Consider the following 13,108-nt stretch of genomic DNA (forward strand, 5'->3'; position numbering starts at 1 on the left):
TCTTATCTTTGAATTTCAGCTTAGTTCTGTAAATCAGCAGTACAGGTTCATGGGCAATTTTATAGTATTCTTTTAAATCGAGAAACCATTTTGAGTAAATAAAAATCTACATAAATTCAAATTGCCGAAATTCAAATTTTAGATCCTCACTGGCAGGTGGGACTAGATTGGATTGGGATGTCTGTTCGGCATGGACGGGTTGGACCGAAAGGTCTGTTTCCATGCTGTACGTCTCTATGACTCTATCAAGGATAAACTGTGTATTAGACACAGGACACTGTCTGTACAATGTACCATACAGTATGGTACCACTGAAATCTAGCAATGTGGAGATTCCCAATGGAGCCTTGTCATTTAGTAGTGATGAGTGAATGGGCTTTCCGAACTCTCTCTACTCTCTCGATACTCTCCTCAGCATTAACAACTCGGGTCTGCTTTATGATGAATGGGTCCACTCAGACATAATCCCAAATGTAAAGCAGTAAGTCAGTGTCAGAAAATAATAGCTCAGTCAGGCAGTTAGATTCACTAAGGAGAGGGTGGGGACCCTGTGACAGTCAGTGTCACTGAGAGGAGGGGGTGGGGACCCTGTGACAGTCAGTGTCACTGAGAGGAGGGGGTGGGGACCCTGTTATGGTGTAACTGAGAGGACAGGGTGGGGTCCCTGTGACAGTGTCACTGAGAGGAAGGGGTGGGAACCCTGTGACAGTGTCATTGAGAGGAGGGGGTGGGGACCCTGTGATGGTGTAACTGAGAGGACAGGGTGGGGACCCTGTGATGGTGTAACTGAGAGGAAGGGGTGGGAACCCTGTGACAGTGTCACTGAGAGGAGGGGGTGGGGACCCTGTGATGGTGTAACTGAGAGGACAGGGTGGGGTCCTTGTGACAGTGTCACTGAGAGGAAGGGGTGGGGACCCTGTGACAGTGTCACTGAGAGGAAGGGGTGGGAACCCTGTGACAGTGTCACTGAGAGGAAGGGGTGGGGACCCTGTGACAGTGTCACTGAGAGGAGGGGGTGGGGACCCTGTGACAGTGTCACTGAGAGGACAGGGTGGGGTCCCTGTGACAGTGTCTCTGAGAGGAGGGGGTGGGGACCCTGTGATGGTGTAACTGAGAGGACAGGGTGGGGTCCCTGTGACAGTGTCTCTGAGAGGAAGGGGTGGGAAACCTGTGACGGTGTCACTGAGGGGAGGGGGTGGGGACCCTGTGACGGTGTCACTGAGGGGAGGGGGTGGGGTCCCTGTGACAGTGTCACTGAGAGGAACGGGTGGGAACCCTGTGACAGTGTCACTGAGAGGAGGGGGTGGGGACCCTGTGACAGTGTAACTGAGAGTACAGGGTGGGGACCCTGTGACGGTGTCACTGAGGGGAGGGGGTGGGGACCCTGTGACGGTGTCACAGAGGGGAGGGGGTGGCGTCCCTGTGACGGTGTCACTGAGGGGAGGGGGTGGGGACCCTGTGACGGTGTCACTGAGGGGAGGGGGTGGCGTCCCTGTGACGGTGTCTCTGAGAGGAGGGGGTGGGGACCCTGTGATGGTGTCACTGAGGGGAAGGGGTGAGGAGCCGAGAGTCCGATCGTGGACCTGAGTGGGACTGGAGCAGAAACAGGAATAGCATTTGTCTGGTCAATACTTCAGAAAGTGTAAGTGTAAATTAAAGGGAAGATTTTCTATTCTGTTAAGGTGCGACTGGGGAGTCGAGGTTCATGGTTATCCCATTCCTGAAATCCGAAATGCTCCCTGTACTTTGGCTGAGTATGTACACGCAGTGCCTCTGACTGGAGCAGTGTGAGCCTGGGCTTTGGATACAGGAGTAGCCGGGTGGAGGATGGGGCATTCACCAGGTGGAAGAATTGTGGGTAATGCATTTCAGGATGTGGTCACCCCTCCTCCTCAACCCTTCCCCCCCCCCCCCACCCCCCCAAACCCCCAGCTTAAGGAAATGTCAGGACAGGGTGAATGGGCGACTGCCAGACAGAAGAAGGGGACCAGGCAGGTCAAGAGGGAATTCCCCAAATGTAGGTCAATTGCAAACCAAATTGATGGTTCATTTGTGGAGCCCAGCTAGAGCCAATGCCATGGCATTGTGGGTGTTCCAGATACTCAGGTTGTGGGTGAAGGAGGAAGAAGTGTGGAAGGACGGTAGTGATCGGGGAGTCACTTGTGAGGGCATATGAAAGCTGTGATGGATCAATGTGTTGCCTCCTGGGTGCCAGAGCCTGATGTGTCATGTAATAACTGAAAGTAACTGGGAGGGGGAACAGTGATCAGCTGGAATTGATGGTCCATGTTGGGACCAGTGATCAGAGGGAGAAAGAGAAATGAGGTCCTGCAAGCAGACATAGGGAGTTAGGTTGGAAATTGAAAGGCAGACCTTTAAAGATAGCAACCTCTGGGTGTTTCTTAGTGTCATGGAGTAGAGAGTATGAGAATGGAAGGGTAGAGTAGATCAATGTGTCACTGGAGAGATGGTGCAGGAAACCAAGCTTTCAATTCTAGAGACGGTGGGCCCTGAATAAGTTGGATGGGTTAGATCTGAACAGACACAGGAGCATGCTCCTTGCAGGAGTATGATATCATAGCTGTAACTGAGCCTTGTCTGAAAGATAGGCATGACTAGCAGCCTAACATTATTGGGCATTCAGGTGAGATAGAGAGAGGGATGGAAGAGAAAAGAGGTTTCACAATATTGATCAAAGAATCAATTATTACAATAAGGAGGGAACGCCATCTTGGAGAAATCATCAAATGAATATAGCTTTTTACCAATTACACAAAAGGGACAAACTTGCTGATGGGTATATCATAGTCAGGGAGAGATAAGTGGTCAAATACGTAATCAAACTTCAGAGAATTGATTGAAGATTTCATTGATCATCATTCCACAAGAAAGCAATGATAGAGTAAAGTATCCAAAAATCAAAACCTCATGCCCTGAAGCACAGCAGCATCAACTCAGGGGAGGAGGAACTGGAAAACTCAGGAGGATGTTTATGTGGAATGTACACACAGAGTGACACCAGAGTAATTTTCCCAGAAATGACAACTTACAGGAATGTTACCGTGGTACCACAGACCCTTGCGGCGTTTCACTACATGTATAACATGCCCAGAGGGAAGGTGTTTGTCCACATGTTCAGCAACTTTTTTTGCATTAGACCAGCGACCTTTCCCTTTCATTAAGCGCTTTATCTTAATTTCATCAATTGGTTTTGGATCAATTACATAGGAGACAACGGCATTAACCCCGTTGAGTCTGAAAAAGTGAAACCGATTGGGGCCAATGACACAGTGACTGCCGAAGCCATTGACAGGGTTATAGACCCGTACAGACCATTTAACCCAGTCGTATTTACTTATCAAGCCATTTGCTATGTAACTTACACATTCACAGTTATTTCTTCCACCCTTTTTAGTTATCATTTTCTCAACATCTATTTTTGCCTGCTCAGCAAACTCATTGATGCACTTATCTATCATGGATTTCATTTTATTCTCTACTTTGTCCATTTTCTCATTCCACTCTCTCTTTAATGCCTCTACATCAGTCCCAGTGATAGCGGAGTGACCCACCAGGGCAATCAGGCCAATGCAGAAGAGCTCCTTGAGGCGGCAGCAGAGCCCCTCCATCAGACGCCGGTTCCTCTGGTCATATTCCATGGTGGTTTCCAGAATGGGTTTGCCAAAGATGGCAGAACACCCCATCACAGCATCATAGAGAGTGTGAAGGTTCTGGTCACCTTTAGTCTCATCGAAGTGTGTGAGGAATTCTTCTTTCTCCTTCTCCCGGTATTCCGGTTTTGTGTTCAGGATGTCCATGTACTTCCTGAATTGGTTTCTCAGATTCTCCTCAATGGGGAAGTACTGATTATTAACTGTACTTTGTTCAATAGCCTGAAGCACTTGCTGAATCTGACCTGAAATGACATCCAGCTGGTTCCTGACTATCTGGAACTGCTCCTTCATATATCTCAGCTCCGCACTCTCCACATTACCCATAGCAAGTTTAACAATTGCTGCTGCTACACCAAAAACAGCTCCTACTGCTCCAGCAGCAGAGGCGAATTTTCCTAAACTCTCAACAACTGACATTGCATTTCTCACTGCAACCATTGCAGTTGCAACCTCGGTGCTGGCTTTTGCCAGTTCCAGGGAATCTACTGCTGTTCCTGCCATACTGATGGGCTGAGCACTGTATTTGGATGGTCGTTTCCTTCAGTTGTCCCTGAAAAGAAAGGATTAAAGTTTATTTATGACTCCACAATGTATCAGGGAGAGTGAAGACCTTAAGAACTGGGAGCACAAATGGGCCATTCAGCCCCTTGAATCTGCTCCACCTTTTAAATGAACACAGCTGACTTCATTCTCAGCCTCAACTTCACTTTCCTGCCTGCTCTCCATAACCATACAACCCATTAATAAATAAAAAATTATCTGTCCCCTCCTTAAATTTACCAAGGTCCCAGCATCCACCACACTCGGGGGGAGGGAATTCCACAGAATCATGACCCTTTGAGCAAAGTAATTCCTCCCTATCTCAGTTTTAAATCTGCTACCCCTTATCCTAAAGCTATCACCTCATATTCTAGATAGCCATGTGAGGAAATATCCTCTCTGCAGCGACTTTGTCAATCCCCTTTGTCAATCCCTTATAGACCTCAGTGAGATTGCCTCTCATTCTTCTAAACTCCAGAGAGAACGGGCCTAAACTGCTCAATCTCTCTGCATGCCTGGAAACCCCTGACATCTGGAATCAATCTAGTGACCCTTCTCTGAACTGCCTCCAATGTTCCTCAAATAAAGGGACCAAACTCTCCACAATTCTTCAGGTGCAGTCTCACTAATACCATGTACATTGCAGCAACACTTCCCTACTTACACACTCCATTCCTTTTACAATAAATGGCAACATTTCTGGCCTTCCTTATTACCTGCTGAAGCTGAATCCTAGTTTTCTATGATTGATGCAAAAGGACACCCAAATCCCTCTGCACTGAAGCTCTCTTCAGGAATTCCTGAAGAAGGGCTTATGCCCGAAACATCGATTCTCCTGCTCTTTGGACCTGCCTGACCTGCTGCGCTTTTCCAGCAACGCATTTTTCAGCTCTGAACTCCAGCATCTGCAGTGCTCACTTTCACCTAGCTCTCTGAGGAGACCATTCAGCCCCTTGACCCTGCTGTGCCGTTCAATATGATCATAGCTGATCCAACATTCCTGCACTTTCCCTGTAACCCTTCAGTCCCCCCCAAAAAATCTATCTACCTCAGCCTTAAATATACACTGGTCCTGCAGCTTTCTGTGGCAAGGAGTTCCAAAGACCCAGAACTCTCAGAGAGAAAATTCCTTCTCGTGCCTTAAATTAGTGCCCATTTTTTCTAAAACAGTGTCCTCTGGTTTTAGGGTCTCGCATGAGGGAAACATCCTCTCAGCTTTGACAGAGGAAAAAGTGCTGGATGTCTTGAATAAAGGCATAAAGGTGGATAAATCCTCAAGGCCTGATCAGGTATACCCTAGAACTCTGTGGGAAGCTAGGGAAGTGATTGCTAGGCCTCTCACTGAGATATTTGTATCATAGATAGTCACAGGTGAGGTGCCAGAAGACTGGAGGTTGGCTAATGTGGTGCCACTGTTTAAGAAGGGCGGTAAGGACAAGCCAGGGAACTATAGACCAGTGAGCCTGACCTCGGTGGTGGGCAAGTTGTTGGAGGGAATCCTGAGGGACAGGATGTACATGTATTTGGAAATGCAAGGACTGATTAGGGACAGTCAACATGGCTTTGTGTGTGGGAAATCATGTCTCACAAACTTGATTGAGTTTCTTGAAGAAATAACAAAGAGGATTGATAAGAGCAGAGGGATAGATGAGATCTATATGGACTTCAGTAAGGCATTTGACAAGGTCCCCATGGGAGACTAGTTAGCAAAGTTAGACTTCATGGAATGCAGGGAGAACTAGCCATTTGGGTATAGAACTGGCTCAAAGGTAGAAGGCAGAGGGTGGTGGTGGAGGGTTGTTTTTCAGACTGGAGGTCTGTGTCACAAGGATCGGTGCTGGGTCCCCTACTTTTCATCATTTATATAAATGATTTGGATATGAGAATAAGAGGTACAGTTAGTAAGTTTGCAAATGACACCAAAATTGGAGGTATAGTGGACAATGAAGAAAGTTACCTTAGATTACAACAGGATCTTGATGAGATGGGCCAATGGGCTGAGAAGTGGCAGATGGAGTTTAATTTAGATAAATGTGAGGTGCTGCATTGTAGGAAAGTAAATCTTATCAGGACTTATACTCTCAATGGTAAAGTCCAAGGGAGTGTTGCTGAGCAAAGAGACCTTGGAGTGCAGGTTCATAGCTCCTTGAAAGTGCAGTTGTAGGTAGATAGGATAGTGAAAAAGACGTTTGGTATGCTTTCCTTTATTGGTCAGAGTATTGAGTACAGGAGTTGGGAGGTCATGTTGCGGCCGTACAGGACATTGGTTCGGCCACTGTTGGAATATTGCGTGTAATTCTGGTCTCCGTCCTAGCAGAAAAATGTTGTGAAACCTGAAAAGGTTCAGAAAAGATTTACAAGTATATTGCCAGGGTTGGAGGATTTGAGCTATAGGGAGAGGCTGAACAGGCTGGGGCTGTTTTCCCTGGAGCATTGAAGGCTGAGGGGTGACCTTATAGAGGTTTATAAAATCATGAGGGGCATGGATCGGAAAAATAGACAGTCTTTTCCCAGGGCTGGGGGAGTCCAAAGCTAGGGGGCATAGATTTAGGGTGAGATGGGAAACGTATAAAAGAGACCTAAGGGGTAACTTTTTCACTCCGAGGGTGGTACGTGGATGGAATGAGCTGCCAGAGGAAGTGGTGGAGGCTGGTACAATTGCAACATTTAAGAAGTATTTGGATGTGTATATGAAAAGGAAAGGTTTGGAAGGATATGGGCCGGGTGCTGGCAGGTGGGACTAGATTAGGTTGGGATATCTGGACGGGTTGGACCAAAAGATGCGTTTCTGTGCTGTACATCTGAGTCTGCTTCCTGTTTTGAATATTGAAGTAATATTAGCCACCTATGTTTTTCTAAATGCTCTCTTATAATAGATTCTAATGTTTTGCCAATAACATTTACCAAACCAATTGGCCTAAAGTTAGTGATATTTTGTCTCCTTTCCTTTTTAAGTAAATGTGTTGCTGTTGTTTATTTGTCTAAGTAAGGTGGACTGGCAGGAGAAAGTGAGGATTGCAGATGCTGAAGATCAGAGTCAAGAGTGGGGTGCTGGAAAAGCACAGCCGTCAGGCAGCATCCGAGGGGCAAAAGCCCTTCATCAGGAATGAGCCTCAGGGCTGGAGGGATAAATGGGAGAAGGGTGGGGCTGGGGAGAAAGTAGTTAAAATGCAACAGGTGATGGAGGTGGGGCTAAAGGTGATAAGTTGGAGAGGAGGGTGGACCAGATAGGTGGAAGGGAGATTGACAGGTGGGACACGTCATGAGGACAGTGCTGAGCTGGAAAGTTGGAACTAGGGTAAGGTGGGGAAAGGGGAAATGAGGGAACTGGTAAAGCCCACAATGATGCACTGGGATTGAAAGGTTCTGAGACAAAAGATGAGGCGTTCTTCCTCTAGGCATCGGTTGATGAGGCAGTGGCGATGGAGGAGGCCCAGGACCTGTATGTCCTCGGCAGAGTGGGAGGGTGAGCTGAAATGTTCGATCACTGGGCAGTGGTGTTGATTGGTGCGGATGTCCTGGAGATGTTCTCTGAAGCGCTCTGCAAGAAAGCATCCAGTCTCCCCGATGTAGAGGAGACTACATTGGGAGCAACGGATACAATAAATGACATTGGTGGGTGCAGTGGTGAAACTTTGATGGACGTGGAAGACCTCTTTGGGGCCTTGGATGGGGGTGAGGGTTGAGGTGGGGGTACAGGTTTTGCAATTCCTGAGGTGACAGGGAAAGTGCCAGGAGGGGAGGGTAGGTGTTTAGGGGGCATGGACCTGACCAGGTAGTCGCGGAGGGAACTGTCTTTGCGGAAAGTGGTTAGGGGTGGGGAGGGAAATATATCCCTGCTGGTGGGGTCCGCTTATAGGTGGCGGAAATGTTGGTGGATGATGCGGTTTATGCAGAGGTTGGTGGGGTGGAAGGTGAGGACCCCACCAGCAGGGTGGGATATCTGGACATGGTTGGAGGGGTGGGGTTCGAGGGCAGAGGTGCGGGACATGGATGAGATCCGTTGGAGGGCATCTTCAACTACGTGGGAAGGGAAATTGTGGTCTTTAAAGATGGGGCCATCTGGTGTGTTCTGTGGTGGAACTTGTCCTCCTGGGAGCAGATGTGGCGGAGTCAGAGGAATTGGGAATACAGGATAGCATTTTTTCAGGAGGCAGGGTGTGGGGAGGTGTAATCCAGGTTGCTATGGGTGTCAGTGGATTTGTAAAAAAAAATGTCAGTGTTGAGTTGGTCATCGTTGATGGAGATGCAGAGGTCTAGGAAGGGGAGGGAGGTGTCAGAGATAGTCCAGGTGAATCTAAGGTCAGGCTGGAGTGTACTGGTGAAGTTGATGAACTGTTCAACCTCCTCATGGGAGCACGATTTGGCGCCAATGCAGTCATCAATGTAACGGAGGAAGAGGTGGGGAGTGGTGCTGGTGTAACTACAGAAGATGGACTGTTTGACATAACCAACAAAGAGGCAGGCATAGCTGGGGCCCATCCGGGTTCCCATGGTCACCCCCTGGATTTGGAGGAAATGGAACGAGTTAAAGAAAAAGTTATTAAAGGTGAGGACCAGTTTGGAGAAATGGAGGAGGGTATTGGTGGAGGGGGACTGGATGGGTCTGTTGGAGATGAAGAAGCGGAGGGCCTGGAGGTCATCCTTGTGGGGTATGGATGTGTATAAGGACTGCACATCCATAGTGAAGATAAAGTGCTGGGGACCAGGGAACTGAAAGTTACTGAAGAAATGGAGGATGTGGTTGATGTCACGGATGTATGTTAGAGGTGCCTGAACTACAGGGCAGAGGATGGAGTCGAAGTGGGATGAGATGAGTTCCGAGGGGTAGAAACATGCAAAGACAATGGGTCAGCCGGGGTAGTTGGGCTTGTAGATCTTGGGGTACCGGTAGAACTGGGCAGTGCGGGGGTGGTGAACTATGTGTTTGGAGGCAATGGAGGGAAAATCACCGGAGGTGATGAGTGCTCGGACAGTGTGAGTGATTTTGGTCTGATGGGTCAGGGTGGGGTCGCAGTCAAGGGGGAGTTAGGACGTGGTGTCAAAGACTTGCTGTTCAGCCTCTGCAACATAGAGGTCCAGTCTCCAGACTGCCACTGCCTCGCCTTTTTTCAGAAAGAGTTCAGAAGCAATTTACCAGGATGTTGCTGGGAAGTGAGGGCTTGCGTTACCAGGAGAGGCTGGATCGGCTGGAGCTGCTTTCAGATAAAAGCAATGACTGCAGATGCTGGAAACCAGATTCTGGATCAGTGGTGCTGGAAGAGCACAGCAGTTCAGGCAGCATCCAAAGTGCAGCAAAATCGACGTTTCGGGCAAAAGCCCTTCATCAGGAATAAAGGCAGTGAGCTGGAAGCATGGAGAGATAAGCTAGAGGGGGGTGGGGTGGGGAGAGAGTAGCATAGAGTACAATGGGTGAGTGGGGGAGGAGAGGAAGGTGATAAGTCAGGGAGGAGAGGGTGGAGTGGATAGGTGGAAAAGGAGCTAGGCAGGTAGGACAAGTCCGGACAAGTCATGGGGACAGTGCTGAGCTGGAAGTTTGAAACTAGGATGAGGGGGGGGAAGGGGAAATGAGGAAACTGTTGAAGTCCACATAGATGCCCTGGGGTTGAAGTGTTTAGATTAGATTAGACTTACAGTGTGGAAACAGGCCCTTCGGCCCAACAAGTCCACACCGACCCGCCGAAGCGCAACCCACCCATACCCCTACATTTACCCCTTACCTAACACTATGGGCAATTTAGCTTGGCCAATTCACCCTGACCAGCACATCTTTGTGACTGTGGGAGGAAACCGGAGCACCCGGAGGAAACCCACGCAGACACGGGGAGAACGTGCAAACTCCACACAGTCAGTCGCCTGAGTCGGGAATTGAACCCGGGTCTACAGGCGCTGTGAGGCAGCAGTGCTAACCACTGTGCCACCGTGCCGCCCAGAGGCGTTCCGAGGCGGAAGATGAGGCGTTCTTCCTCCAGGCGTCTGGTGGTGAGGGAGCGGCGGTGAAGGAAGCCCAGGACCTCCATGTCCTCGGTAGAGTGGGAGGGGGAGTTGAAATGTTGGGCCATGGGGCGGTGTGGTTGATTGGTGCGGGTATCTCAGAGATGTTCCCTAAAGCGCTCTGCTAGGAGGCGCCCAGTGTCCCCAATGTAGAGGAGACCGCATCGGGAGCAACGGATACAATAAATGATATTAGTGGATGTGCAGGTAAAACTTTGGATGTGGAAGGCTCCTTTAGGGCCTTGGATAGAGATGAGGCAGGAGGTGTGGGCACAGGTTTTACAGTTCCTGCGGTGGCAGGGGAAAGTGCCAGGATGGGAGGGTGAGTTGTAGGGGGGCATGGACCTGACCAGGTAGTCACGGAGGGAACGGTCTTTGCGGAAGGCGGAAAGGGGTGGGGAGGGAAATATATCCCTGGTGGTGGGGTCTTTTTGGAGGTGACGGAGATGTCAGTGGATGATTTAGTTTATGCAAAGGTTGGTAGGGTGGAAGGTGAGCACCAGGGGCGTTCTGTCCTTTTTACGGTTGGAGGGGTGTGGTCTGAGGGCGGGATGTGGACGAGATGCGTTGGAGGGCATCTTTAACCACGTGGGAAGGGAAATTGCGGTCTCTAAAGAAGAAGGCCATCTGGTGTGTTCTAAGGTGGAACTGGTCCTCCTGGGAGCAGATACGGCAGAGGCGGAGGAATTGGGAATACGGGATGGCATTTTTGCAAGCGATAGGGTGGGAAGAGGTGTAATCCAGGTAGCTATGGGAGTCGGTGGGTTTGTAAAAAAATGTCAGTGTCAAGTCGGTCATCATTAATGGAGATGGAGAGGTCCAGGAAGGGGAGGGAGGTGTCAGAGATGGTCCAGGTAAATTTAAGGTCGGGGTGGAATGTGTTGGTGAAGTTGATGAATTGCTCAACCTCCTCGTGGGAGCACGAGGTGGTACCAATGCAGTCATCAATGTAGCGGAGGAAGAGGTGGGGAGTGGTGCCTGTGTAATTACGGAAGATCAACTGTTCTACGTAGCCAACAAAAAGACAGGCATAGCTGGGGCCCATACGTGTGCCCATGGCTACCCCTTGGGTCTGGAGGAAGTGGGACGATTCAAAGGAGAAATTAAGGGTGAGGACCAGTTCGGCCAAACGAATGAGAGTGTCAGTGGAAGGGTACTGTTGGGGACGTCTGGAGAGGAAAAAACGGAGGGCTTGGTGGCCCTGGTCATGGCGGATGGAGGTGTGGAAGGATTGGATTTCCGTGGTGAAGATGAGGCATTGTGGGCCGGGGAAACGGAAGTCTTGGAGGAGATGGAGGGCCTGGGTGGTGTCTCGAACGTATGTTGGGAGTTCCTGGACTACTGGGGATAGGACAATGTCGAGGTAGGTAGAGATGAGTTCAGTGGGGCAGGAGCATGCTGAGACAATGGGTCGGCCAGGGTGGTCAGGCTTGTGGATCTTGGGAAGGAGGTAGAAACGGGCAGTGCGGGGTTCCCGGACTATGAGGTTGGAAGCTGTGGGTTGGAGATCTCCTGAGGTGATGAGGTTCTGTGTGGTCTGGGAGATGATGGTTTGGTGATGGGGGGTGGAGTCATGGTCTAGGAGGCAGTAGGAAGAGGTGTCCTCGAGTTGGCGTTTAGCTTCAGCGGTGTAGAGGTCAGTGCGCCAGACTACCACTGCGCCCCCTTTATCCGCTGGCTTGATGGTGAGGTTGGGATTGGAGCAGTGGGATTGGAGGGGTGCGCGTTGTGAGGGTGAGAGGTTGGAGTGGGGGAGGGGGGTAGACAGGTTGAGGCGGTTAATGTCCCGGCGGCGGTTGGAAATGAAGAGGTCGAGGGCAGGTAATAGACCAGCGCGAGGTGTCCAGGTGGATGCAGTGTGTTGGAGGTGGGCGAAGGGGTCCTCGGAAGGTGGGCGGGAATCCTGATTGTGAAAGTAAGCTCAGAGGTGGAGGCGATGGAAGAATTATTCGACGTCACGGCGTGTATTAAGTTTATTGATGCGTGGACGGAGGGGGATGAAGGTGAGTCCTTTGCTGAGGACTGATCGTTCGTCCTCAGTGAGGGGGAGGTCTGGGGGGGGATGGTGAAAACCCGGCAGAGCTGGGAGCTGGGATCTGGTGTGGGTGTGGAGCTGGGAGTGGGGGCGGAGCCTATACCTGGAGTGGGTGTGATGGTGGGGGGAATGGGGGTGGAATCATGAGCAGGGGTAGTGTTCCCCTCGGGGTTCTGGGGGGTGGGGATAGTGACAGTGGGGTCTGTGGGGGGTGTGTCAGCAGAATGCAGGTGAGTGGCGCTGGTGGGAGTGGAAGTAGTGGTGACCACGGCAGTAGGGGTGGCAGAAGTCACTGAGCGTGTGGCATCAGCGATGATGTGGGAGCTGCTTTCACTGGGGCAAAGGTGACTTGAGAGGTGACTTTATACAGGTTTATAAAATAATGAGGGGTCATCGATAAAGTGAATGGCAGATGTCTTTTCTGTCGAGTGGATATTTTAAAACCAGGCGGCATATTTTTAAGGTATAAAAAGGATATTGGGATAATTTATTTTAGACTCCGTGTGGTTCACATGTGGATGCGGGTACAGTTACAACATTTAAAAGATATTTGGATATATGCATGAGTAAGAAATGTTTGGAGGCAATGGCCTCTTGCTATTCTTGCTGAGTTAAAGAAGAAAGAACAAAGCCTGAGCTGATCCAAGTCCCCTGTCTGAACCTGTCGCCCAATTCCTAAGCATCTGTGTCCCTCTGCTCCCCACCAACTCAGGCATCTGTCCTGACGCATCTTAAATGAATCTCCCCATGCCTGCCTCTACCATCGCTGCTGGCAACGTGTTCCAGACACCCACCACCCTCTGTATAAGGTACTTACCGCGTGTATCCCCCTTAAACTGTTCACCTCTACACCCCCCCTACACAC

General features: G+C 49.9%; 1 protein-coding gene across 1 annotated transcript in view; it reads right to left on the reverse strand.

Moving 5' to 3' along the window:
* Positions 1–1,932: 1,932 nt before the first annotated feature.
* LOC132816189 (protein rapunzel-like) overlaps positions 1,933–13,108 on the reverse strand; it is a 28,523-nt gene continuing 17,347 nt past the window's right edge. Inside the window, exon 2 of the mRNA XM_060825685.1 lies at positions 1,933–4,224. Coding sequence (XP_060681668.1) covers positions 2,991–4,175 — 1,185 coding nt within the window. The 5' untranslated portion in view covers positions 4,176–4,224 and the 3' untranslated portion in view covers positions 1,933–2,990. The remainder of the gene's footprint in view (positions 4,225–13,108) is intronic.

The sequence above is a fragment of the Hemiscyllium ocellatum genome, chromosome 5 (assembly GCF_020745735.1).
Source record: "Hemiscyllium ocellatum isolate sHemOce1 chromosome 5, sHemOce1.pat.X.cur, whole genome shotgun sequence".
In the NCBI taxonomy this organism is placed as follows: Eukaryota; Metazoa; Chordata; class Chondrichthyes; order Orectolobiformes; family Hemiscylliidae; genus Hemiscyllium; species Hemiscyllium ocellatum.